We start from the raw sequence: 25,650 nt of genomic DNA, 5'->3' as shown, positions 1-25,650 counted from the left end.
GTTTTCACTGTTCTCAAAAAAGCTTTAGCACACTGGCTTGTCAAGCTAGTGGTATGATTGAACTCCAGCACGTTACACATACCAATCTTGCTACAGGAACATGGCACCATATGGCAGCATCGTTTGCATATTCTGTAAGGAACACAGTCAAAATGTTTGTATGATTACACTGAAGTTAAAAAAAAAACCGGGTTCCGCTGGATGCCTGGTACCTTCATGCTGAATGTGAGCTGGCGGTTTTGAAATGGATCATAAGGTGAATGGTGTGGTTGAATGTTAGAAGACGGCACCTGCGAGAACTTTACTGGACAACAAAACACGTCACGGAAGATGCTCAACTGAACATGATGAGACGTTCCAAGTTTTATTTACAAATCGCTGAAATGTGCATTCCATTTATTCAAAGACAAGACAGAAGACGTGATGACTAACTCAAAGTTAAATCAACACTGGTTATAAGATCGTTTCGACAGTTGATAGTCAAAGGACGAAAGCAACAGCCTGCAGACCGCAGATGATCCTGAAAGGTTTCAGGAAGACTTTGGATAAAATGCAAATTCTCAGAGCTGCCATTGGCTCCATTTCTTTAAAGACTTATCATTGCCTAAAAGAGAAGAGAGACAAAATAATTGTTCAGACCAATAATTTATGAAAGCAAATGTGACAAGGGTACCAAGCTTTCCCAAATTAGTAGGGATGTCCCGATACAACTTTTTCACTTCCGATCCGACACCGATATCGCGGCCTCGGGTTATGGCCGATCCCGATATCAGCAATGATCGGAATGCACTACAAGTGACTAATCCTCCAAAATAACTTCAATAAAATCAATAACAATATATTTAAATTGCAACATAAGCACTGCATAAACAGAAGTATATTCTAATTCTAAACTCTTATTAAATAATTACATGATTAAAAAAAACATCAATTAGAAAACCATGAAAAATATCCTCAATAAATAAATACAAATGATACTTTTAAAGTGCAAAATAACAGTTCAAGTTCAATTCAGTTCTTTTTTTTTTTTACTGTGAGCATATGGTGGGAACACCATTTGGTTTTGGTGCAGCAACGGACATTTCGGAACAAAAAGAAAGACAGACTCAATCGATGATGTATTTGAGCATTCAACAGTGTGTTTAGTTTGACATTGGATTTCAACTGGAGTGTCAAAACACGAATTTTGAAAGTATCCTGCCGAGTTCTCCTCCAAGCCGGCCGGGGGTGTCGCGACAGCTGGCATTGGCAAGGACGCCACCAAGTGGAGTTTCCTCTGCATTTTTTGGGCCATTCCCGGTAGCCGTTTTGACTTTTCTTTCCGTAACAAGGAACAAAGCAACAACAATGGCGACCGTGGAACCGAGCCCGCTCGAGCAAATGGACCTAGATGACCAGATGATACGTTTAATTATGCTGCAAAATCCATCAAGGCGGCGGCCGCGTAGGTGCTACGCGGAACCGGGAGGAACGCTGATTACATCATCGCAGCATGTGACTAAAACGGACCCATCAGGAGAGATGATCTCCGCGGCATTCTACGCGCAGCAACAATTTTTGCCGTGTGCGCGTCAAGCGACGCAGAGGGGCCGCGCGGGCCAATGCGATTGGCTGGCGACCAAGTTCAGGGGTTTTAATGCACAACGTATGAGGTTGGAAACGCAAGTAATCGTTAATTGTGACTCGCGCGTCTTTCACGCTTTCTCTGACCGTCCTCTTATGTTACTTTCCTCCTTTTTAATGTAACGCACCTAAGATGAATTCATTCCGAAATGGCGCCCGACAGCCGTGTCACTTCTACATTTCTTGATCATGTCCAGAAGTCTCACTTTTTCTGCGCCAGTTCGCTAACAAACGGTTAATGTCGGTGTAATAATGTCAAAATAGAGCTTTCCACGGAGGCGTTTGCTAGGCGTTGTAACACCACAGATGTGATCAGCAGCTGCTACGTTTATGAAGGAAGACTGAGGTAGGTGCGATATCATCGCGCGGTTCTTTTTCTAAACAAGTCAACAAAGGGCAAAGCAATCGGAATGGCTCCGAAGAAACGGGATACTGCTTAAAATTATGTTAAGTAACACTTTTATGAGTTTTTTTCCCCCTCCTTGTTTTAAATGTTTAGAAGCTGTTTTTTTTTTTCTTTTCATCATGAAAAGCACGTTGAGTTACCTTGTGTATGAAATGCGCTGTATCAATAAAGTTGCTTTGTTTGGTGTTAGGTGAGTGGAAAGATCTGTGCTGTGCAGCCATCATTGACCGTGTGTCACGCAATGCAAAAGGTAGTCACTGTATCTTAGTTAGTTTTTTTTTTTTTGCGCTTTATCAGGCTGACCAAAAAATTCAGAAAGCACTTGCCGGTGATAGCGTGAGCGAGGGACAAAAAGAAAAAAAAAAAAATCAATATACTCGAAAAAATACGTGCAGCAAATTGGCCAACAAAGCAATTCATATTTTAAATGACAATGTGACATCCCACTTGCAGATTTTTATTTTTTTTTTTTTCTGCACGGAAAAAAACCCAAACAAGTTTCCCTGGAGTGGTTTGTTTTGCCAAAAATCAACCAATGAAATTAGAAAGAAACACAAAAGGAAAAAAACATCTGAATCATAATTTCCGCATGTTATTATGGAAGAAAACTCTTCTTCAATGAGGAGCTGTCGTCTCCCCTTTCTCCTCCTCAGTTAAAAGTTAATGAGCAATAAACTGTTGTCATGTTTATTTCGTTATAATAGTGTTTTGACTCATTTCCAGCCACCCGTTTTCTGTGCCGCTTCTCGTCACTCGGGTCGCGGGTGTGCTGGAGGCGGGGTAGGCCCATCGAAAACTTGTAAGTCTAGTCACTCGTATCTCTTGGCACCGCTGTATGAATGGAATTATTTCGGTGTGTAGAAGCGTAATGCATGATTATTATGATTATTTCAAAAGGTAACTCCTGCCACTGACCTTCTTGGTATACGCCATCTGCCATCACAAGATGAAGGATGTTTGGATACAGATGCTGGTGCTCAGTTCCCAAAATGCTGAATGCCAAACCGGAGCCAAGGTCAATATTATCGTCGTCATCATCACGTATTGCCTGAAATGTCAAATACGAAGCGTACGTCTTTGATTACTTGCAAGTAAATACAGGCCGATATGATGGGATTCGTGTTTAAAGGAACAAGGATTTCAGACCTTTATTTTATTGTAGGCTTCAATGAACTTCTCAAAGCCCATCTGCTGCTCCAAGTTAAAGCGATGCTCCTCCAAGCGACTGTAGATGCTGTCATAAACCTCAGTCTCTCCCTCCTGGTCCTCCTCACTGTTATCTACAGTAGAACAGAGTCACGCGTTGTATAATTTAAGCAGGACTAATCACCACCACCAGGTTTAAATAGTGACAGCAACCTTATTCATCCATTTTCAATCCTACTTAATAAATACATAAATAGAATACATTCTAACAAAATGTCCCCTTACCTGACTGCCATTCTTCATTCAAATGACTTTTATTAACGTGGCTCTCTTCTCCCACACCATTGCTGAGCAGCTCTCCTGCTTCCTCATCGGCGGGACTCCCATTCGAGCATTCCTCATCCTCTTCATCTTCCTCATTGTCGTCGTCGTCGTCATCATCATCATCATCACCGCCACCTACAGCCATCTGACTGTTGTCCTGCTCAAGTTCTACGATAATCCCGTTGAAAAGGTCTTTGTCATCTCCAGCTGTAGAATTTCCATGAAAGTCGCCTCTTCCATCATGTGGTCGGTTCCTCATTAAGTCACTTTCTTCTTGCAGCAGTCGCTCCATGGATGCTCTGATGTCCCGCAGGTCTTCATCCTCATATGCACTAAAAAAGCAGGGCACACCCCAACACAGACTGTTAGCCCACCTTGCTCGATTTTAAGCAATACCTGTGCAGAATTACATCATAAGTTGATGCATTCTGATTGGTACAGCGCTTCTGATGTGTGGTGTTTTACTCCTCTGCCTCTGACTGGTCATCATCTTTGGCTTCGTTCTGGTCCTCATTCTCCAGGTTGCCGTCTGAAGCTACGTTGTCTTCAGTGGGAATGACGGAGTCCTGCTCAGAGCTGAAGACTCGACTGAGGTCCGGAAGGGAGCATGTCCGCAACATCTGACAGAACAATGTAAATTATTACACGTACATACACAACAGTAATACAATTCTGTGCATAAGAATGATGTGCAGCACAGACAAAGTGGGTCAGAAAGGTTCCAGGACTTTCAAATTCAAACTACAAATAATCCCCCTGGAGTCAAATGCACATTCCCAGCCTTCTCTGCCAAGCATGAAATCAATCCTGCAAGGATTATTCCGGGAACCTCCGCAGCGCTTGATGTTGTCCACGTCTTCAAAACGGCTACCGTTGATGACACATCCTGGCAGAACTCTCGCCTCTTGTCACGCATTGAACGATGCAAACGCAGCAGGATCTCTTTGTAGATGTGCTGGTAGGATCGTCTGGCCCATCTATTATTAATCAATGGGTTACATAAAGTAACTTTAAACATAATGTACTAGAATTTAATAAAATACAAATTATATTATGGTATCCTTAATTCATCCAACCATCCATTTTCTTCCGCTTATCCGAGGTCGGGTGGCGGGGGCAGTAGCTTTAGCAGGGGCGCCCAGACTTCCCTCTCCCCAGCCACTTCCTCGAGCTCTTCCGAGGGGATCCCGAGGCGTTCCCAGGCAAGCCAAGAGACAAAGTCTCTCCAGCGTGTCCTGGGTCTCCCCCCGGTGGGACATGCCCGGAACACCTCACCAGGGAGGCGTCCTGGAGGCATCCTAAACAGATGCCCGAGCCACCTCATCTGGCTCCTCTGCTCTACTCTGAGCCCCTCCCGGATGACTGAGCTTATCACCCTATCGCAATGGGAGAGCCAGGACACCCTGCGGAGGAAACTCATTTCGGCCGCGTGTATCCGGGATCTTGTTCTTTCTGTCACGACCCACAACTCGTGACCATAGGTGAGGGTGGGAACGTAGATCGACCGACCGGTAAATATACAGCGTCACCTTTCGGCTTAGCTCCTTCTTCACCACAACGGGACCGATACAAAGTCGCATCACTGCAGACGCTGCACCGATCTGCCTGTCAATCTCCCGTTCCATTCTTCCCTCATTCGTGAACAAGACCCCAAGATATTTGAACTCCTCCACTTGGGAAGGATCTCATCCCCGCACTCCACCCTTTTCCGAATGAGGACCCCGGTCTCAGATTTGGAGGTGCTGATTCTCATTCCAGCTGCTTGACACTCAGCTGGAGATCATGGCCTGATTAAGCCAACAGAACCACATCTGCAAAAATCAGAGGCCACCAAACCGGACCCCTTCTCTATTACCAGGGAGGCTGAGGAGTGTGATCCCCTTGGAGCTGGAACACCCCACACACAGGAGATGTTTAATCACCTTGGTGACCTCAACCCTAGAGATAGGAGAGCCTGCCTCAGAGACCCCAGACTCTGCTTCCTCATGGGAAGGAGTGTCGGTGGAATTGAGGAGGTTTTCGAAGTATTCTCCCCACCGACTGACAAGGTCCCGAGTCGAGGTCAGCAGCGCCCCATCCCCACTATACACAGTGTTGATGGTGCACTGCTTCCCTCTGCTGAGACGCCGGATGGTGGGCCAGAATTTCCTCGAAGCCGTCCGGAAGTCTTTCTCCATGGCCTCACCGAACTCCTCCCATTCCTGAGTTTTTGCCTCAGCAACCACCAAAGCTGTATTCCGCTTGGCCAGCCGGTACCCATAAACTGCCTCAGGAGTCCCAAAGGCCCGATAGGACTCCTCCTTCAGCTTGACGATTGCTGCCACGACAGGCACAGACTACCTTACGGCCACAGCTCCGGTCGGCCGCCTCGGCAATATGGTCCACTCGGACAAGATGTGGATGAAGTTCTGTCAGAGGTGAAGGTTGAAACTCCTTCTGACAGGGGGATTCTGCCAGACGTTCCCAGCGGACCCTCACAATACGTTTGGGCCTGCCAGGTCGGACCAGCATCTTCCCCCACCATCGGAACCAACTCACCACCAGGTGGTGATCAGTTTACAGCTCTGCCCCTCTCTTCACCAGAGTGTCCAATACATGCAGCCGCAAGTACTATGAGACAACCACAAAGTTGATCATCGAACGGCGACCTAGGGTGTCCTGGTGCCAAGTGCACGTGTGGTGTTCGTTATGGACAATCCGTGATGAGCACAGAAGTCCAATAACAGAACACTGCTCGGGTTCTGATCGGGGGGGGGGGGGGGGGGGGGGCGTTCCTCCCAATCACGCCCTTCCAGGTCTCACTGTCATTGCCCACGTGAACATTGAAGTCCCCCAGCAGAACAATGAAGTCCCCACCCGGAGCGCTCTCCAGCACCCCCTCCGAGGACACCAAAAAGGGTGGTTATTCTGAACTGCTGTTTGGTGCATAGGCACAAACAACAGTCAGGACCCGTCCGCCCACCCAAAGGCAGAGGGAGGCTACCCTCTCGTCCACCGGGGTGAGCCCCAACATACAGCTGCCGAGCCGGGAGGGCAATAAGTACACCCACACCTGCTCGGCGCCTCTCACCGTGGGCAACTCCAGAGTGGAAGAGAGTCCAACCCCTCTCAAGAGGACTGGTACCAGAGCCCAAGCCGTTTGGAGGCGAGCCAGACTATATCTAGTCCCAACTTCTCAACCTCACACACCAGCTCGGGCTCCTTCCGTGCCAGAGAGGTGACATTCCACATCCCTAGAGCCAGTTTCTGTAGCTGGGGATCAGATCGCCAAGGTCCCTGACTTCGGCCACCGCCCAGCTCACACTACACCCGATCCCTATGGCCCCTCCCACAGGTGGCGAGCCCATGGGAAGGGGGACCCACGTTACCCTTTCGGGCCCATGGGTGCAGGCCAGGTGCTCGCCTTCGAGCCCCACCTTCAGGCCTGGCTCCAGAGGGGTCCCGGTGACACGCGTCCGGGCGAGGGAACGCTAAATCCATTAATTTTATTCGTCACAGGGGTTTTTGGAGCCGTGATTTGTCTGGTCCCTCACCTAGGACCTGTTTGCCATTGGTGACCTTACCAGGGGCGTGAAGCCCCAGACAACTGAGCTCCTACGATCATTGGGTCACACAAACCCCTCCACCATGATAAGGTGACTGCTGCTTAATCCTTACCTTAAAATAAAACCACTAACAATATATGTATTTAAATTGCAACAGAACCACTGCTTAACTAAAATATAAGCATAATCTATCTAAACCGCTTATCCTCACAAGGGTCACGGGCATGCTGGAGCCTATCCCAGCAATCTTTGGGCGAAAGGCGGGGTACAACCTGAACTGGTTGTCAGCCAATTTGCAGGGCACATATAAACAAACAAACATTAGCACTCACATTTACACTTACGGACAATTTCGAGTCTTTCATAAACTTAGCATGTATGTTTTTGGGATGTGGGAGGAAACCAGAGTACCCGGAGAAAACCAACGCAGGCACGTGGAGAACATGCAAACGCCACACAGGCGAGGCCGGATTTGAACCCAGGTCCTCACAACTGTGAGGCAGATGTGCTCACCAGTCGCCCACCGAGCCGCCCAATTCCGACTGTTAGTATATGGTGGGAACATCATTTGCTTTCTCCACATGTCTGTCAATACACTTTTGATCTTCTTGATGCCACTGAGGTTAAGCTTTATTGACAATCGCTGCTCCTGCTCTGCACGTCTTTACCTCTGAGCGGCAGTATGGTGCACACAATGAGATACACGCTTGCAGTAACAAAGAAAGTAGACGTCACGATTGTCACAAACTCATTTTTTACAGTTTGAATACTATACAGTGGGTAGAGAAAGTATTCAGACACCCTTAAATATTTCACTCTTTGTTACATTTCAGCCATTTGCTGAAATCATTTCTGTAAATTTTTCCCCCTCGATAATGTCCACACAGCACCCCATATTGACGGAAAAAAAGTGAATTGTTGAAATCTTTGCAGATTTATAAAAAAGAAAAACTGAAATATCACACAGCCATAAGTATTCAGACCCTTTGCTCAGTATTTAGTAGAAGTACCCTTTTGAGCAAATACAGCCATGAGTCTTTTTGGGAATGATGCAACAAGTTTTTCACACCTGGATTTGGGGATCCTCTGCCATTCCTCCTTGCAGATCCTCTTCAGTTCTGTCAGGTTGCATGGTGAACATTGGTAAACATCAATTTTCAGGTCTCTCCAGAGATGCTTAATTGGATTTAAGTCAGGGCTCTGGCTGGGCCATTCAAGAACAGTCACGGAGTTGTTCTGAACAAAGTCCTACGATACTTTAGCTGTGTGGTTAGGGTCATTGTCATGTCGGAATGTGAACCTTTGGCCCAGTCTGAGGTCCGGAGCACTCTGTCCCTGCAGCTGAAATACACCGCCACAGCATAATGCTGCCACCACCATGCTTCACTGTCGGGACTGTATTGGACAGGTGATGAGCAGGGCCTGTTTTTCTCCACACATACCGGGTAGAATTAAGGCCAAAAAGTTCTATCTTGGTCTCGCCAGACCAGAGAATCTTATTTCTCACAATCTTGGGAGTCTTTCAGGTGTTTTTTTTTTTTGGTTTTTGTTTTTTTTAAGCAAACTGTATGCGGGCCTTCATGTGTCTTGCACTGAGGAGAGGCTTCCGTCGGCCCACTCTGCCATAAAGCCCTGACTGGTGGAGGGCTGCAGTGATGGTTGGACTTTCTAGAACTTTTTCCCATTTCCTGACCGCATCTCTGGGACCTAGCCACAGTGATCTTTGGGTTCTTCTTTACCTCTCTCACCAAGGCTCTTCTACCCCGATGGCTCAGTTTGGCCAGACGGCAAGCTCCAAGAAGGGTTCTGGTCATCCCAAACATCTTCCATTTAAGGATTATGGAGGTCACTGTGCTCTTAGGAACCTTAAGTGCAGCAGAAATATTTTGGTAACCTTGGCCAGAACTGTGTGTTGCCACAAGTCTGTCTCTGAGCTCTTAAGGCAGTTCCTCTGACTTCATGATTCTCATTTCTCATCTCAAGGTCTTACTTATATAGACAGGTGTGTGCCTTTCCTCATCAAGTCCAATCAGTCTAATCAAACACAGCTGGACTCCAATGAAGCTGTACAACGATCTCAAGGATGATCAGAAGAAATGGACAGCACCCGAGTTAAATATATGAGTGTCACAGTCAAGGGTCTGAATACTTCTGGCTGTGTGATATTTCAGTTTATATTTTTTCCGTTTTTTTTCTGTCATTATGGGGTGCTGTGTGTACATTCATGAGAAAAAAAATGAACTTCAATGATTTTAGCAAATGGCTGCAATATAACAAAGAGTGAAAAATTTAAGGGCGTCTGAATACTTTCCGTCCCCCCTATGTATGCCAGAGAGTATTGTTACATTGTCTGTTTGTATGTGGTTATACAGCGTTTGAGGAGCAATATTCATTATTTTGAGAAATAAGTGCTGTGAGTTCAATGCTAATTTCCGTTAGCTTGTCAATGGTGTTTCTCATTCATTGCGTTAGCGTTCAGCTCGTTATTTTTGGGAACAAAAACTTAGAAACAAAGGCTGTGATGTAACCGAACATTCAATCGGTGTAATTCTTTTGTTTAGTTTTAGTTTTACAGTGAACTTAAACTGGTGTGTCAAACAATTTTCAGCAAGCAACACTCACTCTTCCTACTATGTTAGCACCTCAGCAAACTTGTTGTGATCACGTGGGATCTGCATGCCATCCAGGCACTGTTGGATAGAAGTGCTGGAGCAGGGGATGGAATGGACCGCTTGTATCGGAGTGGTCAAATCTGAGATTTTAGATCCGATACTTGTTCTTTTGTTGACATCGGACAAATTTCCAATCTCAAAGATCGGATTGGGGCACCCCTACTGGCGGTATATCCCTGCTTATTCAAGAATGCTTTGCGGTAAAAAAAATTATATAGATTTTTTTCCAATGCAATTATAATAGGGATTTTCGATATTCGCGGTCGGGCCCGGTCCCCGTCCCCCGTGAGTCGCCGTCGTCCACTGTATATCCTTTGTGACATCAGTGCTGAAACCTTTCTGACACACCTCCTACCCTCTTTACATTCAAGACGTTCACATGAATGAAGTGAGGCATCGTTTCTAAAAACACCATCCAAGCATTTTTTTTTCATAGATTGTTCTAAATTCCAGCAAAAATCATACACCTACTTAGAGGAATATCATTGTGTGCATATGTTCCTTTAATGTTCTTTATACTAGAGCAGTGGTTTCCAATTTTTATTACCTGCGCTCCCAGAAAAGTTATGTTCTCACAACTCCTACAAATTATCTCATTTCAAGATCGACACAGCAAAGCTGCAGAACATTTTAAAAACTTTTGAAAAGAGTCAAAAAAGAAAGTACCAATAAATTACTAAGGCATACTAATTGGATGTAATTTCCAGTCAAAAAGCATTTTTAAACCAATTTCAGGCTATCACCTTAGGATTGTTGGCATCAAACAGGCCTGTTGAGAGTCCAATAAGGAGAGAATTGTGCTGCTTGGAGCGTAGAGGTGAAACTGAGCGTGAGCGAGAGGCGAGAGAAGAAGAAGATTCATCCACCGAAGACTGAGCCGAGAGCAGGGCAAGAGCAGATGTGCGTTTGTGAGCTGGAGTGCACAACTTCATAAACAGGGGCTCTTCGCCCTGTGATAAAACTGTGATAGGAATGAAGAATTGACACTGTAGTTAAATGAGTATCTATGACATGATAATATACAAAAACACAAATTGCCTTTGAAGGACCACATCAATCCAACCTTATGACTATTAAGTTCTCCCTCACCCTCCTTCCCCGCTGATGCTCCTTGGTTTGTATTGACCTCAGGTAGCCTGTACACAACAACAACAACAAAAACAGCACTCTCAACAATCAACAAATTACGACTCCGAGCCAAGATGGCGCCATTGAGTCGTATGTAGATACTCTAGGTGTTTGCTTGTACAGTTTCACCTTGACTTACTCTGACCAAATCATAACAATTCTCTTCACTAGGGTCAATGGTTTTGCTGGAGCCCATGCCAACTGACCTGGGGTGAGAGGCAGTCTAAACCCTACAGTGGTCGCCAGCCAAACGAAGGCAAGCATTACCACTCACGTTCACACCAGAGTCTTCCATTAACCTAATATGTATGTTTTGGGAATGTGGGAGGAAAGCCGAGTCCCCTGAGAAAACCTATGCAAGCAAGGGGAGCAAATGCAAACTCCAGAAAGAAAGGCCGTAGCGCGGATTTGCACCCCCAATGTCAGAACTTTGAGGTGGATGTGGTAAAACTATGTAAAAATAAATAAATAAATAAAATAAAAATTATAAATAATCAGCTAACTCGACCACCAAAATTGGTTGACGCAAAAATGTCTGCCTCGAGGCAATACAAAATATTAATGAAGGCACACTTGTGCTGCCCGAAACCATTTGGCTCCTGTCCGTGCAGACGGACGCACTGTTGGGCCCGTGAAAAACATTGTCAAAAATGACAGTAAGTGATTTTGAAGAAACGATTACATGTGCAATGTACATATAGTATGACAGAGGTGTGGAGTCACATGACACACTGAAATTTTGAAAAGGCTTTGTAATATCTTTTAAGGAAGCTATGTAAAATTCAATACGCCAGTGAAGAGTGCAAACTCTGCAAGAAAACGTAACACTTGTTACAACCCCAATTCCAATGAAGTTGGGACGTTGTGTTAAACATGAATAAAAACAGAATACAATGATTTGCAAATCATGTTCAACCAATATTTAATTGAATACACTAAAAAGACATTTAATGTTCAAACTGATAAACTATCAGTTTTTAGGCAAATAATCATTAACTTAGAATTTTATGGCTGTAACACGTTCACAAAAAGCTGGGACAGGTGGCAAACAAGACTGAGAAAGTTGAGGAATGCTCATCAAACACCTGTTTGGAACATCCCACAGGTGAACGGGCTACAGGTGAACAGGTGGGTGCCATGATTGGGTAGAAAAGGAGTTTCCCTGAATTGCTCAGTCATTCACAAGCAAAGCCGGGGCGAGCTTCACCTTTTTGTGAACAAGTGCGTAAGAAAATAGTCGAACAGTTTAGGGACAATGTTCCTCAACGTACAATTGCAACGCTGTTGTAAACGATGGGCAAAAAGAGAACCCCTCCTGCCACCAACGCGGCGGGTGCCCACCACCACAAATAGAGTCCAGAACGCCTGCTTATGTTTTTGATACATGTACATGCAAAATGCCAATCATTTGCCTTTTGGCAAAAGTCGCCATTTAGAACTCCAAATAGGCCATTTACGTGAATCGTATAGATCCGATGAGTTATTCTTGGGTTGGAAGGATTGATGGGTGGGTGGGGTTGTGAAGAGGCAGGAACATAGGGTGACCGACAAGAGCGGAGGTAGAAGCACGCAGGTGGATTACATTTTGTGCAGACGATGTAATCTGAAGGAGGTTACCGACTGTAAGGTAGTGGTAGGGGAGAGTGTGGCTAGACAGCATAGGATGGTGGTGTGTAAGATGACTCTGATGGTGGGGAAGAAAATTAGGAAGACAAACGCAGAGCAGAGAACCATGTGGTGGAAGCTGAGACAGGACGAGTGTTGTGCAGCTTTTCGGGAAGAGGTGAGACAGGCTCTCGGTGAACAGGATGAGCTTCCAGAAACCACTCCAGCCAAGGTGATCAGAGAGATAGGCAGGAGAGTACTTTGTGTATCTTCTGGCAGGAAAGGAGAGAAGGAGACTTGGTGGTGGAACCGCACAGTACAGGAAATCATACAAGGAAAGAGGTTAGCTCAGAAAAAGTGGGACACTGAGAGGACCGAGGAGAGGCGAAAGGAATGCATTGAGATGCGACACAGGGCAAAGGTAGAGGTGGCAAAGGCCAAACAAGAGGCGTATGATGGCATGTATGCCAGGTTGAACACTAAAGAAGGAGAAAAGGATCTATACAGGTTGGCCAGACAGAAGGAGAGAGATGGGAAGGATGTGCAGCAGGTTAGGGTGATTAAGGATAGAGATGGAAATATGTTGACTGGTGCCAGCAGTGTGCTCGCTAGATGGAAAGAATACTTCGAGGAGTTGATGAATGAGGAAAATGATAGTAGAAAGGGAGAGTAGAAGAGGCAAGTGTGGTGGATCAGGAAGTGGCAATGATTAGTAAGGGGGAAGTTAGAAAGGCATTAAAGAGGATGAAAAATGTCATCCATTGATGACTATTCCTATGGAGGTATGGAAGCATCTAAGATAGGTGGCTGTGGAGTTTTTGACCAGCTTGTTCAACAGAATTCTAGCGGGTGAGAAGATGCCTGAGGAATGGAGGAAAGGTGTTGGTGCCCATTTTTAAGAACAAGCGTGATGTGCAGAGCTGTGGGAACTGTAGAGGAATAAAGTTGATGAGGCACACAAGGAAGTTATGGGAAAGAGTAGTGTAGGGTCGACTCAGGACAGAAGTGAGTATTTGCGAGCAACCGTATGGTTTCATGCCTCGATAGAGTACCACAGATGCATTATTTGCCTTGAGGATGTTGATGGAAAAGTACAGAGAAGGTCTGAAGGAGCTCGATTGTGTCTTTGTAGATATAGAGAAAGCCTATGACAGAGGACCCAGAGAGGAACTGTGGTACTGCATGCAGAAGTCTGGAGTGGGAGAGAAGTATGTTGGAATAATACAGGACATGTACGAGAGCAGGCAGAACAGCGGTGAGGTGTTCTGCAGGTGTGACAGAAGAATTTAAGGTGGACGTGGGACTGCATCAGGGATCAGCCCTGAGCCCCTTCCTGTTTGCACTGATGATGGATAGGCTGACAGATGAGGTTAGACTCGGAATCCCCGTGGACCATGATGTTTGCAGATGACATTGTGAACTGCAGTGAAAGCAGGGAGCAGGTGGAGGAACAGTTAGAAAGATGGAGGCATGCAATGGAAAGCAGAGGAATGAAGATTAGCCGAAGTAAGACAGAATATACGTGCATGAATGAGAGGGGTGGTGTGGGAAGAGGGAGGCTACAGGGAGAAAAGATAGCAAGGGTGGAGGACTTGAAATACTTGGGGTCAACCATCCAGAGCAATGGGGAGTGTGGTCAGGAAGTGAAGAAACGGGTGGAGGAAGGTGTCAGGTGTGTTATGTGACAGAAGAGTCTCTGCTAGGATGAAGGGCAAAGTTTATAAAACAGTGGCGAGGCCAGCCACGATGTACGGATTAGAGACAGTGGCGCTGAAGAGACGACAGGGAGCAGAGCTGGAGGTGGCGGAAATGAACATGTTGACTTGACGTTCGCTCTTGGAGTGACCAGGTTGGATAAAATTAGAAATGAGCTCTTCAGAGGGACAGCCGAGGTTCGATGTTTTGGAGACAAAGTTGGATAGAGCAGACTTCGATGGTTTGGACATGTCCAGGAGAGATGGTGAGTATATTGGTAAAAGGGTGATGATGAGGATGGAGCTGCCAGGCAAGAGAGCTAGATGGAAGACCAAAGAGAAGGTTGATGGATGTCGTGAGGGAAGACATGATGGCAGTTGGTGTTCGAGAGGAGGATGCAGGAGATAGGCCTTACATGGAAAAGGATGACGCGCTGTGGCGACCCCTAACGGGACAAACCTAAAGGAAAAGAAGAAGATGGTCTTTTGTATTTTCGCGTTGAGGTGCTGCGGGTCGTGGACCTGGTTGTGGTCCCATCGGACCCGCGAAGCACACCTAACATCGACGACAAGAGTTGATCCGCTAGTACATCTTGGATTAATTCGGAAAGGCGCATACAATTATCTAATAAGTTTTACGGATGTTAAATGTATTAAGCGACAGAGCAATGTTAGGGACGATGTCACAACACAATGAATTAACTTCAAATTCAGAAATGGCCAATAAAAACAGAAACATATTGTAAATATTTTCCTGGAGGATGCATTTGGGATTAGCCTTTGAAATTGGTAATCGTGAAAAATGAAGTGAATGAGTGCTTAAAGAGGAGAATGGTATTCATGTGGTACATGCCTTTATTGTTTGCATGTCTGGATACAAGAAATGCCATGTTAAAACTGAAGTGTATTTATATTTGTGGGCTATTTATTTTTGTGTTTGAACTTGCCTCACTATAAATGCTTATTGACAAGAAAATGCAGTTTCCTACGATAAGCACAATGTGAATTTAAGAACAATACTGTCGATTATCTAAAAGAGGAAACCAATTGGTTGTTCATTATTAAGTGAAATGTCTCATAATTGCTCTTTAATGAAACAAAAATATGTTATTCGATTACTTGATTATTTAGTAGAATAGTCAGTATGATACTCGATGACTAATTGCAACACTACTGGATGCAAATTGTCATTTCTGTTTAAAGTGCCCCAAAACGTAAATCCTTGTTTTTTTTATAAATACATTACAAATACAAATCCATGAATTCATTGTCTGGCTTGTTAACATTACTCTTTTCTGTGATGTGTCAAATTTACAAGACATTTTTTTGGCCTGTTTTGTGGCACCTTGATGTAGCTTCAGAAATAAAAATTTAAAAAAGTAAACCATAGCATAGCATTGTCATAGAATAACTGAAAATGTACTCTCCATCGGTTTTGAAATCGCAAAAACTTTGATCAGCCCCCTGGTTTTCTTATAAAGGTTCAATGCACTTGTTTATCCAATTTGTTTTGATAAGCGAATGTGGATTTCAAAGTATAATAAATATATCCGCTCAGATCTATCGGACATCTACACTAAGCTCTGTCGATCAAAATCCTGGAGGATCCACTGAAATCTGATGAGTGGAAACAATACAGGCTGCTTCGGGCCAACAGAGAAAGGCTGAGGCCGCTGAACGAGGACCAAGTGCCCCTCCTCCCCCGACTCCCTGTGCTGTATCAGAACATCCACTACTACACTTTAAAACAATATGAAATGTGGGACTGCTATAAACAATTGGGGGGGGGAAACTAATTCAACATTAGAAAACTTAGGTTTTTAACAATAAAATGACAAGAACACACTTTGATTTCAAGATAATAGGAAACAAATAGTTACATTGGCTGTTGGTCTTGCTTTTCCCATGCGCGATGCAGGCTCACTGAAGAGTGCGACGCTTTAGGAACGTCTTCCAAAATCAATGATTCCACATCTTCTGGATCTAACAATAGGCAGACTGGATTTGTACCAGCAATCTACTTCGAATAAAACGTCGAGATATGATCAAATGAAATGCTCACCCTGCAACTCAGCAACACTTGATGCCAGCGTGTGGCCTGCCTTTTCACAAGCATTTTCTGGATGCGAGGCCTTTGTTGGAGCAACATCTTCTGTCTGTACCTCAAGCTCAACAATGGAAGCGGTCCGATCCTTGGAGGTCTTGTCCTCTTCAGGTGTACTCATTGCATGCTGTGTGACAATCTGGTTTGGCTTATCTGAGAAGATGTTGTTGACTTCAGGCTGTGGATTCCCAGCTCATACATTATAGTCACACAAAGCATTGTTGTAAACAGCTGGTATTTACAGTGCTGTGAAAAAGTATTGCCCCCCCTTCTCAAATTCTTATATTTCTGCAGTTTCCCAATTGTAAAGTTGAAGATCATCAAACCAATGTAAACATCAGACAAATGTAACCCATGTGAACTTAAAATGCTGTTTTTAAATTGTAATTACATTTATTAAGGGGAAAAAAAACCTATTCAAAGTTCCCTGGCCCTGTGTGAAAAAGTAACTATCACCCTTGTTCAATCGTTAATTAACTGTGGCTAATGACAACTTTTGGTAAATTTTCACTGATCTTAAACATTAAAGTGGGGAAACTGCACAAAAATATAAACATTTGAGGAGGAGGCCATTACCTTTTCACGGCATTGTATTTCTAAGATGTCATTTTTGTAAAATTTCGACTATTGATTTACTAAGTGCTATTCTAGTTTATTACTGTGATAACCAACCCAGGCTGCACTGGATACAAAGAAGTTAATACATACAGTGACCAACAAGAATGCAATGAAAATAGACTTGTTTTTTTTTTTTTAATGATTGTCCAGCTAATGTTTTCAACAGCACCGAGCAGTCATTTGTCATCTCTTGGAAACCGCAAAATGGCAGTGCTTGCCGACAACACGAATACCTGATGTGATTTGCACTAACCCGGGCTAGGGAAAACCTCTCCGCAGATGGTGACTGTCTCCGAAAGTTGGGTGAGCGGCTGAACCGCTGCCTCGTGGAGTACTTTCAGTATCTGACAGTCCGGACTCACTCCCCACATCTTCCTTTGACCTTCACCCTGTAGCACACACGTCTGGATCACCTCACCCGCTGTTGGTTCTGGGAATGTACACAAACATTAAAAAAAATAAGCATGATAATCAGACTCCTCAATATATTATTTTCAATCTTCAAGGTGAGGTGCATTCAACTACAATTTTATAAGATCAATCCAGAAGATCAACCAGTGTGTATTTATTGTCAAATACATTTAAGTAGCCTGCCCAGTCGTCTACATCTGCTTGTAATCAATATCTCAGTCAAATCCAAAAACCTTTTGGCATTTATTTAAGTAACACATAAGTAAACAAATATACATGACTGCAAATATGTACAATTGTGCTCACAAGTTGACAAACCCTGTTTTGTTTTGTTTAATAATTGTGCTTTTCTAAAATCCCGGACAGTTTAATTTCAATCCCATTCAAAATAAAATGAAATGCGCTTCACCCAGTCCATGTTTTCCTTAAAAGAACTCTACAACCTTGCGTATTCCGCCCAGGTAATCAAACATATGAGCACAATTTTGTGTTTTCTCTTTTACCAAATAAAAGTAGGGATGCACATTTCAAAACAAGAGCGAGTAAATAAAAAGAGAAAGAGGTGTTCGAATAAAGTGCTTAACTTCAGGGAAGGGGGGAAAAAAAAAAAACTTTTACGTTTCCCCTTTTGGCATATTAATTGACGCAACAGTGAAGTCTCCCCAAAAATGTGCATATCTTAATGTAATAAATCATAACAACTGAGCCATTTTAGAGGTTATGTTTGTTTAACACCGTCATGCTTTGTTTCATCATGGCGTTTCTCTGTCTTTAACTTCCACGTTGAGTTTTTTTCTCTCTCCCCTACTACGTTTCTCCTTCTCTGTCTGGGCTGCAAACGCAGTCAGTGATTGGCGCCTGAAATCTGATTTGAATTCGCATTTGATTGCTTGTTATGGTTCGTCACTACCATAAAGCCTGTCATGATGCACTGCTTAAGAAAGAAGTGCCCCATATGTCAATAAATTAAAATGATTTATGATGCTCTGATTTAAAAACAGTGACAAAGCCCAAATGCTTTTTTTATTCATTCATCTTCCGGACTGCTTATCCTATCCCATTGTATGAGTGGCATAAAAAAACAACAACAATGATACTATGGTTTATTCTGATAGTGTTTGGGGAAATATATCGTTCTTCAAAAATCCTCGCCTCGGTCCCCATCCTGTCGAGGTGTTCTAGGATGAAGTGCAGTCACATGTCGACTGCATCATTCGCAGACCTATTTGCTCGGTAGGCAAACAGCAGGGGGTCCAGCACGAGGTGTTCAAAGGACTTCGTGACCACAGATGTCAAAGCGACAGGCCTGTAGTCATTTAGACCAGAGATTGCAGGTTTCTTGGGGACTGGAATGATGGTGGAGCGTTTCAAACAGGATGGAACTTCACTCAGATCTTCAATAGAGCTCTGGAACTGTGCGAAGACTGGAGTGAGCTGGTCCGCGCAGACTTTGAGGCAGGATGGGGACACAAGGTCTGGGTCTGCCGCTTTGTTAATCTTTGTTTGAAGATGCAGCTCACATCCTGTTCGTGGATGGTTCACGCAGAAGTCAGAGGTGCGATTGTGGTCGGTGGTGTGGCCGGGTGGGTGTGGGGTGTGAAAGTGTCCTTTTCAAATCTGCAGTAGAAGGTGTTCAAATCGTTGGCGAGTCTACTATTGTTCTCAGCTTGGGGGGATCGTTGCTTGTAATTGGTTAGCGATTGTAATCCATGCCAGCCTGATTTAGAGTCGTTAGCGCTCTAGAGGATTGATCAACAAATATGACAATGGCAGATCTGATGAGGAAAAATGTTGCTGAAACGTAATGTAGGAATAGAGGATGTCCGCTGCGGTCGGTGGGTCGAGTAGCCAAATATTGTAATCATGTAAGAGTACTGTTACTTGACAATAATGTGATGGAAAAAGTAAAAGTATGTAAAAAAAAAAAAAAGTTTGAAAAAAGTAAAAATAAGTAAAGGTAAAAAGTAGCCCTCCAAACAATTACTTGAGTAAAAAGTACAGTGAAATAATTAGTACTGAGTAACTTCTGATTTCTTTAACCACAGCATGAACATCAATAAAAAAAAAAATTACAAAATAAAATGTGAGTGTGCAAATTCTGATGGATGTGTGTGGTTGTGTGTAAGCACAGTCAAAAATACCACAAAACATCTGCAATGTACTGCACGGTGTTTTCTCAACCTTCTCAAGCTGGAAGCCGTAACCTCATTGTGGTGGAGGTGTTTGTGTGTCCCTAAGTTGTAAAGTTGCCTGGGGCTGCATGCCCCTGGTAGGGTCACCCATGGCAAAAAGGTCCTAGGTGAAGGACCAGACAAAGCATGGCTAAAAGACCCCTATGATGAAAAATATTAATGGATTGAGGTTTTCCCTTCCGGAACGCGGGTCACCGGGGCCACCCTCTGGAGCCACGCCTGGAGGTGGGACTCGAAGGAGAGTGCCTGGTGGCCGGGCCTGCACCAATGGGGCTCAGGGTCAGGCGCAGCCCAAAAGGGTAACGTGGCTCCCTCTTCCCATGGGCTCACCACCTGTGGGAGGGGCCATAGGGGTCGGTGCAGTGTAGGCTGGGCGGTGGCCAAAAGGCAGGGACCTTGGCAATCCGATCGCCAGCTACAGAAACTGGCTCTAGGGACGTGGAATGTCACCTCTGGCAGGAAAGGAGCCCGAGCTGGTGTGTGAAGTCGAGAACTTCAGAATAGTGTTGTCAGGCTAGCCTCCACACACCGCTTGGGCTCTGGTACCAGTCCTCTTGAGAGGGGTTGGACTCTCTTCCACTCTGGAGTTGCCCACGGTGAGAGGCGCCGAGCAGGTGTGGGTATACTTATTGCCCTCCCGGCTCGGCAGCTGTATGTTGGGGCTCACCCCGGTGGACGAGAGAGTAGCCTCCCTCCGCCTTCGGGTGGGGGGACGAGTCCTGACTGTTGTTTGTGCCTATGCACCAAAGAGCAGTAAAGAGTGCCCGCACTTTTTGGAGTCCTTAGAGGGAGTGCTGGAGAGCGCTCCCACTGGGGACTCCATCGTTCTGCTTGATTGGGAGGACCGGCCCCCTGATCAAAACACGAGCGGTGTTCTGTTATTGGACTTCTGTGCTCATCACAGTTTGTCCATAACAAACACCACGGGAAGTCGAATCTCAGATTCAAGAGGAGCAGTGTTGTTTTTGTCCTGGCCGTGGAACAGTGGACCAGCTCTACACCCTCGGCAGGGTCCTCCAAATCTGAGACCATGGTCCTCAGTCGGAAAAGGGTGGCGTTCCCTCTCCAGGTCGGGGATGAGATCCTGCCCCAAGTGGAGGAGTTCAAGTATCTTGCGGTCTTGTTCACGGGTGAGGGAAGAATGGAACGGGCGACCGACAGGCGGATCGGTGCAGCGTCTGCAGTGACGCGGACTTTGTATCGGTCCGTTGTGGTAATGAAGGAGCTAAGCCGAAAGGCGAAGCTCTCAATTTACTGGTCGTTCTAGGTTCCTACCCTCACCTATGGTCACGAGCTGTGGAGCCGAGGAGACCCCAGGGACGACCCAGGACACGTTGGAGAGACGATGTGTCTCAGCTGGACTCGGAGCGCCTCGCGATCTCCCCGGAAGAGCTGGATGAAGTGGCTGGGGAAAGGGAAGTCTGGGCGTCCCTGCTAAAGCTACTGCCCCCGTGACCCAACCTTGGATAAGCGGTAGAAAATGGATGGATTGATGGGTGTTTTCTTAAGTTTTAAGTGAGCTGAAATATCCACGTTTGGGCAGACAGTGCCAGACAAATATTACAATACATGAAAGCTATTGTTTTTGGTGGTCTAAATGTAAACACGAGTAGCTCGCCGTTGCCTTCATGGTAACGACGACCTTCCCAACATGGCTGCCACGTCGGCACGACAATCAATCAAGATAAATGTGGCCAAGTACAGGGATATCCTGGACGAAAACCTTCTCCAGAGTGCTCAAGACCTCATGCTGGGCCGAAGGTTCACCTTCCAACAAGACAATGACCCTAAGCACACAGCTAAAATAACAAAGGAGTGGCTTCAGAACACCTCCGTGACTGTTCTCGATTAGCCCAGCTAGAGCCCTGACTTAAACCCAATTGAGCATCTCTGGAGCGACCTGAAAATGGCTGTCCACCAATGGACACCATCCAACATGACAGAACTGGAGAGGATCTGCAAGGAGGAATGGCAGAGAATCCCCAAATCCAGGTATGAAAAATGTGTTGCATTCGTCCCAAAAAGACTCATGGCTGCTCAAAAGGGTGCTTCTACTAAATACTGAGCAAAGGATCAGAATACTTATGGCTGTGTGATATTTCAGTTTTTCTTTTTTAATAAATCTGCAATATACATTAGCATTTTTGTATTTGAGTGCATTAGTTCAAAGTAAACAACAGCCATTTTCTGAGCCCCTTCTCCTCACTAGGGTCACGGGCGTGCTGGAGCCTATCCCAGATATCATCGGGCAGGAGGCAGGGTACACCCTGAACTGGTCGCCACCCACTCGCAGGGCACATACAAACAAACAACCATTCGCACGCAGATTCACACCTACGGGCAATTTAGAGTTGTCAATCAACCTAGCATGCATGTTTTTGGGATGTGGGAGGAAACCGGAGTGCCCGGAGAAAAGCCACGCAAGCACGGGGAGAACATGTAAACTCCACACAGGCAGGGCCGGGGATTGAACCCCGCTCCTCAGAACTGCGAGGCAGACGCTCTAACCAGTCGACCTCAGTGCTGCCTGCGTGTAATCAATTATTTATTATTGTCCAGACGTTCTCTTCCTGGCGGCACGTTGGATGACTGGTTAGCGCATCCGCCTCACAATACTGAGGACCCGGGTTCGGATCAATGTTTTCCCTGTGCGGGTTTTCTCCAGGTTCTCCGGTTTTCTCCCACATTCCAAAAACATAGATGGTAGGTTAATTGGAGACTAAATTGTCCGTAGGTGTGAATGTGAGTGCAAATGGTTGTTTGTCTATTTGTGCTCTGCAACTGGTTGGCGATCAGTGCACCCCGCCTCTCGCCCCAAGCGAGCTGAGATACACGCCACCTACTGAGGATAGGCGGTTCAGAAAATAGATGGATGGATGTTCTCTTCCTTTATCAGTCATTTTCTGATCTTTCTCTGTCTTTAAACTTCCACACAGAGTCTCTTTTGAGAGAGATGCAGATTTTATTGGATGAAGCGGGTGGCTGAACTTTCATGTGCTCGGTCGGTACGGCTCGCCGACCTGTAATGCTGTAATGCTGCGCCGCTTAAAATAAAAGCACCCCGTATGGCTTGAATCATTAACGTTCTTTTTTTGCCTATGGTGTGGGTCGCTAAGGGACTGCTCCTGGATCCAGACTCGGGACACGGACCGCAGTACGCCGTTCCTTGACCTCTGCTACAGCATAAATCGACAAAATGCCAGCATGTTGACGTACAAATAGGTCTATGCTAGCATTAGCTAGCGAGTGATGTTGCCTGCTTGTGAGCCGTATTAAAAGTACGTGAACATTACCCTAAGCTCTCCTTTGATGTCCTCCAAAGCATCTGGACTCCTCCGTCGTGTGTTGTATAAAGGGATATAATTTACTAACAACATCAGGGCTAATCTTATTAGCATGTCTAGCTGATCTAATCACTGTATACTAGCACTTAGGTTAGCGGACATTTGTTGAATTATGTTTTATGTTTTCCAGTAAACAACAGCTAAGAGTGACAAATAAACATGTTGACGCAAGAACATTATGACTCTTATTTGGAGAATGTTTTGCGAGCACTCTTTAAAGTACCATTGTGATTGGTCGACTGATGCGTGCAGTACATGTTGGGTACCAGAGTTGTTTTCCCCTGCATCGTCAGGGCCTTTGCGACGTTACTATCGCGCATGCGCACATTGCGATGACGATGATCAAACAATATATCACGCAGCCCTAATTTGAACCACGTAATGTAAATTTAGACTTTGATTTCAACTCACCTATTGTTGGGATGCATGTCTCCTCTAGAGTTTCCTGGGCTACAGAAAGAACAAATGGAAGTGCATCCTCCCATTTTTTCCTGTCTCCACCAGAAGGACGACGATCTCCTGGAGAAACTAAACCAGCTTGGAGAATAATCAGGGAAAGGAATAAAATGTGTATTTCTTTAAACTCCCATTTAAACAGAAACACTAACGTTAATTCAATTCTAGGAGAGATCATGTAAAAAGGCAGCTTATATTTCTTCCAATTCTTCAAGGAAAATTAAATGTACACTTAAATGTACAGCCCCAGTAAAACCAATAACTGGGGCTTAACTCACTGGAAGCAGTCACATTGAACTCCTCCAAGGTCGGCTGCGAGGTATGAAGTACAGGGAGTTCTACTGGATCCCGCTTGTTTCGTTCTTCAATGGAAGGAAGCTTGTCTGTGTCAGGCAATATCTGTAGGGATGCAGATTTTTGCTCTTTGGGGGAAGTGGGTGTCGGCTCCAAGACTACATTCACAGGGCTCTGAGCTTTTAGATCCTGATTCAGTCTGTTCAAGATCTGCTTCTTCTCACTCTTAACGCAGGAAAAAAAAATATGCAATGTTATCTCTCAAAATACAATCATCGTGACAAAAACCATTCGCACACCTGAATGACTACGACAGCCTCTGTGCCAGGCAGGTTCTCTTTTAACGGAGTAATCTACGAAACACAAATTGCAAACCTGAACAAAACAAATCAAGAAAGCTAGTTTTCCGTGTTGTGTGATATGTATACTAACTGCTCCAACATTCTTCAGGGCAAGAGTCATGGATATAACAGGAGTTGGGGGTTGAGATTCTGGCAAGGCTGACGTTTTGACAGATGTGGGTTGAGAGGTCGCTGATACGGCTGCCACGCACATCCTCTCTTCCCGAGCTGCAATCTTCCACAATTCACAGTTGTGCCAAGATTAGACTGTGTTTTTTACTTGATGCACGGATATCCGTCTCCATGCCATGACGCAGTTTGTGAGAAGCAAACACAGAGTAAAATAACTCACATGGTCATCCCATGCCTTCTTTTCTCTTTCATTAGCCTCTCGTCGCTTCTTCTCGAGTTGCTCTTTCAGCACAGCAGCACGTGCATTAGCTTGGGCCTGGAATGTACATCATTATATCGAACATTATTATCTCAAAGTCTTCAGTCATTCTTAAGACTCACATTCAAATCTCCCTTCTTATGACCATCGTTAGAAATGCACTCTTCCAATGATTGTCCATAAATTGTCAATTGAAGTTGGAAACAATATTGACTGTCACTCCAAAATCCAGTCCCAGATTGCGATCAATCAGCCTTTTAAATTGTAAATGCCATTATTCAATTAATTGTTCACATTTATTTTAACAACGAGCTTTACAACAACAGTTTTCTTCCCAAGCAGACTCACTTTAAAAGCCTCTATCTTTTTTCTCCTGAATTCAGCCTCCTCAGTTGACTCCTGACTGTCTGAACCATCACTATCACACTGAAACACAAAGAGAAACAGAAAAAATCTAAACTGAACACCTCGTGCTCGTCAATTGATAATATCGTGATAATGATTGATAGCCAAACATAAAATGTCAAACTAATCAACATACCTTTTCTCCTCTCAGTCTGGCTTTGATCTGCTGGCGCTCATTGAAATTCTGCAAGCGAATCTGCCTGAGTCTTGTTAAGTATTCCTGACAAATATGAATGATAATGGGCGATACAGTATGAATGAAGGAATGTAACAAAACGCAGTCAAGATTTATAGAATGTCACTTAAAAGCAAATCAACCGTTTCGATAAATAAGCACATCAGCCATCGAGCCAAATTGAAAAAAAGTATACATAAGTATGGAAAAGAAAAACACCTCCATTGCACAACTAAAAACAGAACGTGAACATGACTGAACACAACAGGACAAAAACAGAATTGAATTTATTTTTGTGCTAGAAACCTGAAGCGGAACATTAAACGTGTAGGAACAGCTGTGCAATTGTCTGGGTTGCTTGGTTGAAATATTAGTGAACCACAGATGAACTACGATGAAGACAAAGCCATGCCACATGTGCGAGGTGGTAGCAGCAGGGTGAGCATTTGGGTTAATACGCCTACCTCCTCCTCTTTGTTGACTTTGCTTGTAAAGCGAGCTGAACCAACTTGGCCTCCATAGATTGCTGCCCGGTTTTGCCGATTACCCTGTTTACCATTCAATTCAACCAAAAATTAAGCTGACATCCCTTTAATTAGTGCCACAATACTTCAAATGTGGAGCTTTTTAACAAATGTTGATTGATTTATTTTCCCCCCCCCCCCCCCCAAACAATTGATCAATTCCAAATTGTTTAGTCTATTGTTTTGGCCTTTATCCATGTGTTTTAATTTGAGTGGCTCCAGTGGCTCTGTGGCTTGAGATACTGGTTCATG

The 25,650-nt window shown here is 44.7% G+C and overlaps 1 protein-coding gene across 6 annotated transcripts in view; it reads right to left on the bottom strand.

Annotated features, from left to right (window-relative positions):
* Positions 1 to 52: 52 nt before the first annotated feature.
* Positions 53 to 25,650, bottom strand: part of nek1 (NIMA-related kinase 1) — a 43,249-nt gene continuing 17,651 nt past the window's right edge. For 3 of the 6 annotated variants that reach the window (XR_009769060.1, XR_009769059.1, XR_009769061.1), the window contains 19 exons: positions 25,339 to 25,422; positions 24,836 to 24,919; positions 24,643 to 24,720; positions 24,256 to 24,351; positions 23,995 to 24,138; positions 23,862 to 23,915; positions 23,547 to 23,787; positions 23,224 to 23,349; positions 17,119 to 17,295; positions 16,206 to 16,400; positions 16,024 to 16,126; positions 10,806 to 10,852; positions 10,460 to 10,677; positions 3,965 to 4,119; positions 3,461 to 3,831; positions 3,176 to 3,309; positions 2,945 to 3,077; positions 213 to 604; positions 53 to 132 (listed from right to left, as the gene is read on the bottom strand). Coding sequence is in view for 2 of the 6 variants with exons in the window: in XM_061684140.1 (XP_061540124.1) it covers positions 561 to 604; positions 2,945 to 3,077; positions 3,176 to 3,309; positions 3,461 to 3,831; positions 3,965 to 4,119; positions 10,460 to 10,677; positions 10,806 to 10,852; positions 16,024 to 16,126; positions 16,206 to 16,400; positions 17,119 to 17,295; positions 23,224 to 23,349; positions 23,547 to 23,787; positions 23,862 to 23,915; positions 23,995 to 24,138; positions 24,256 to 24,351; positions 24,643 to 24,720; positions 24,836 to 24,919; positions 25,339 to 25,422 (2,484 nt within the window). In the remaining 4 variants the exon portion in view is untranslated. The other 3 variants (XR_009769062.1, XM_061684140.1, XM_061684142.1) reach the window with 3 other exon arrangements.

Source organism: Phycodurus eques, chromosome 8, assembly GCF_024500275.1.
Source record: "Phycodurus eques isolate BA_2022a chromosome 8, UOR_Pequ_1.1, whole genome shotgun sequence".
Taxonomy (NCBI): domain Eukaryota; kingdom Metazoa; phylum Chordata; class Actinopteri; order Syngnathiformes; family Syngnathidae; genus Phycodurus; species Phycodurus eques.
This window is presented reverse-complemented; position numbering and strand designations above follow the sequence as displayed.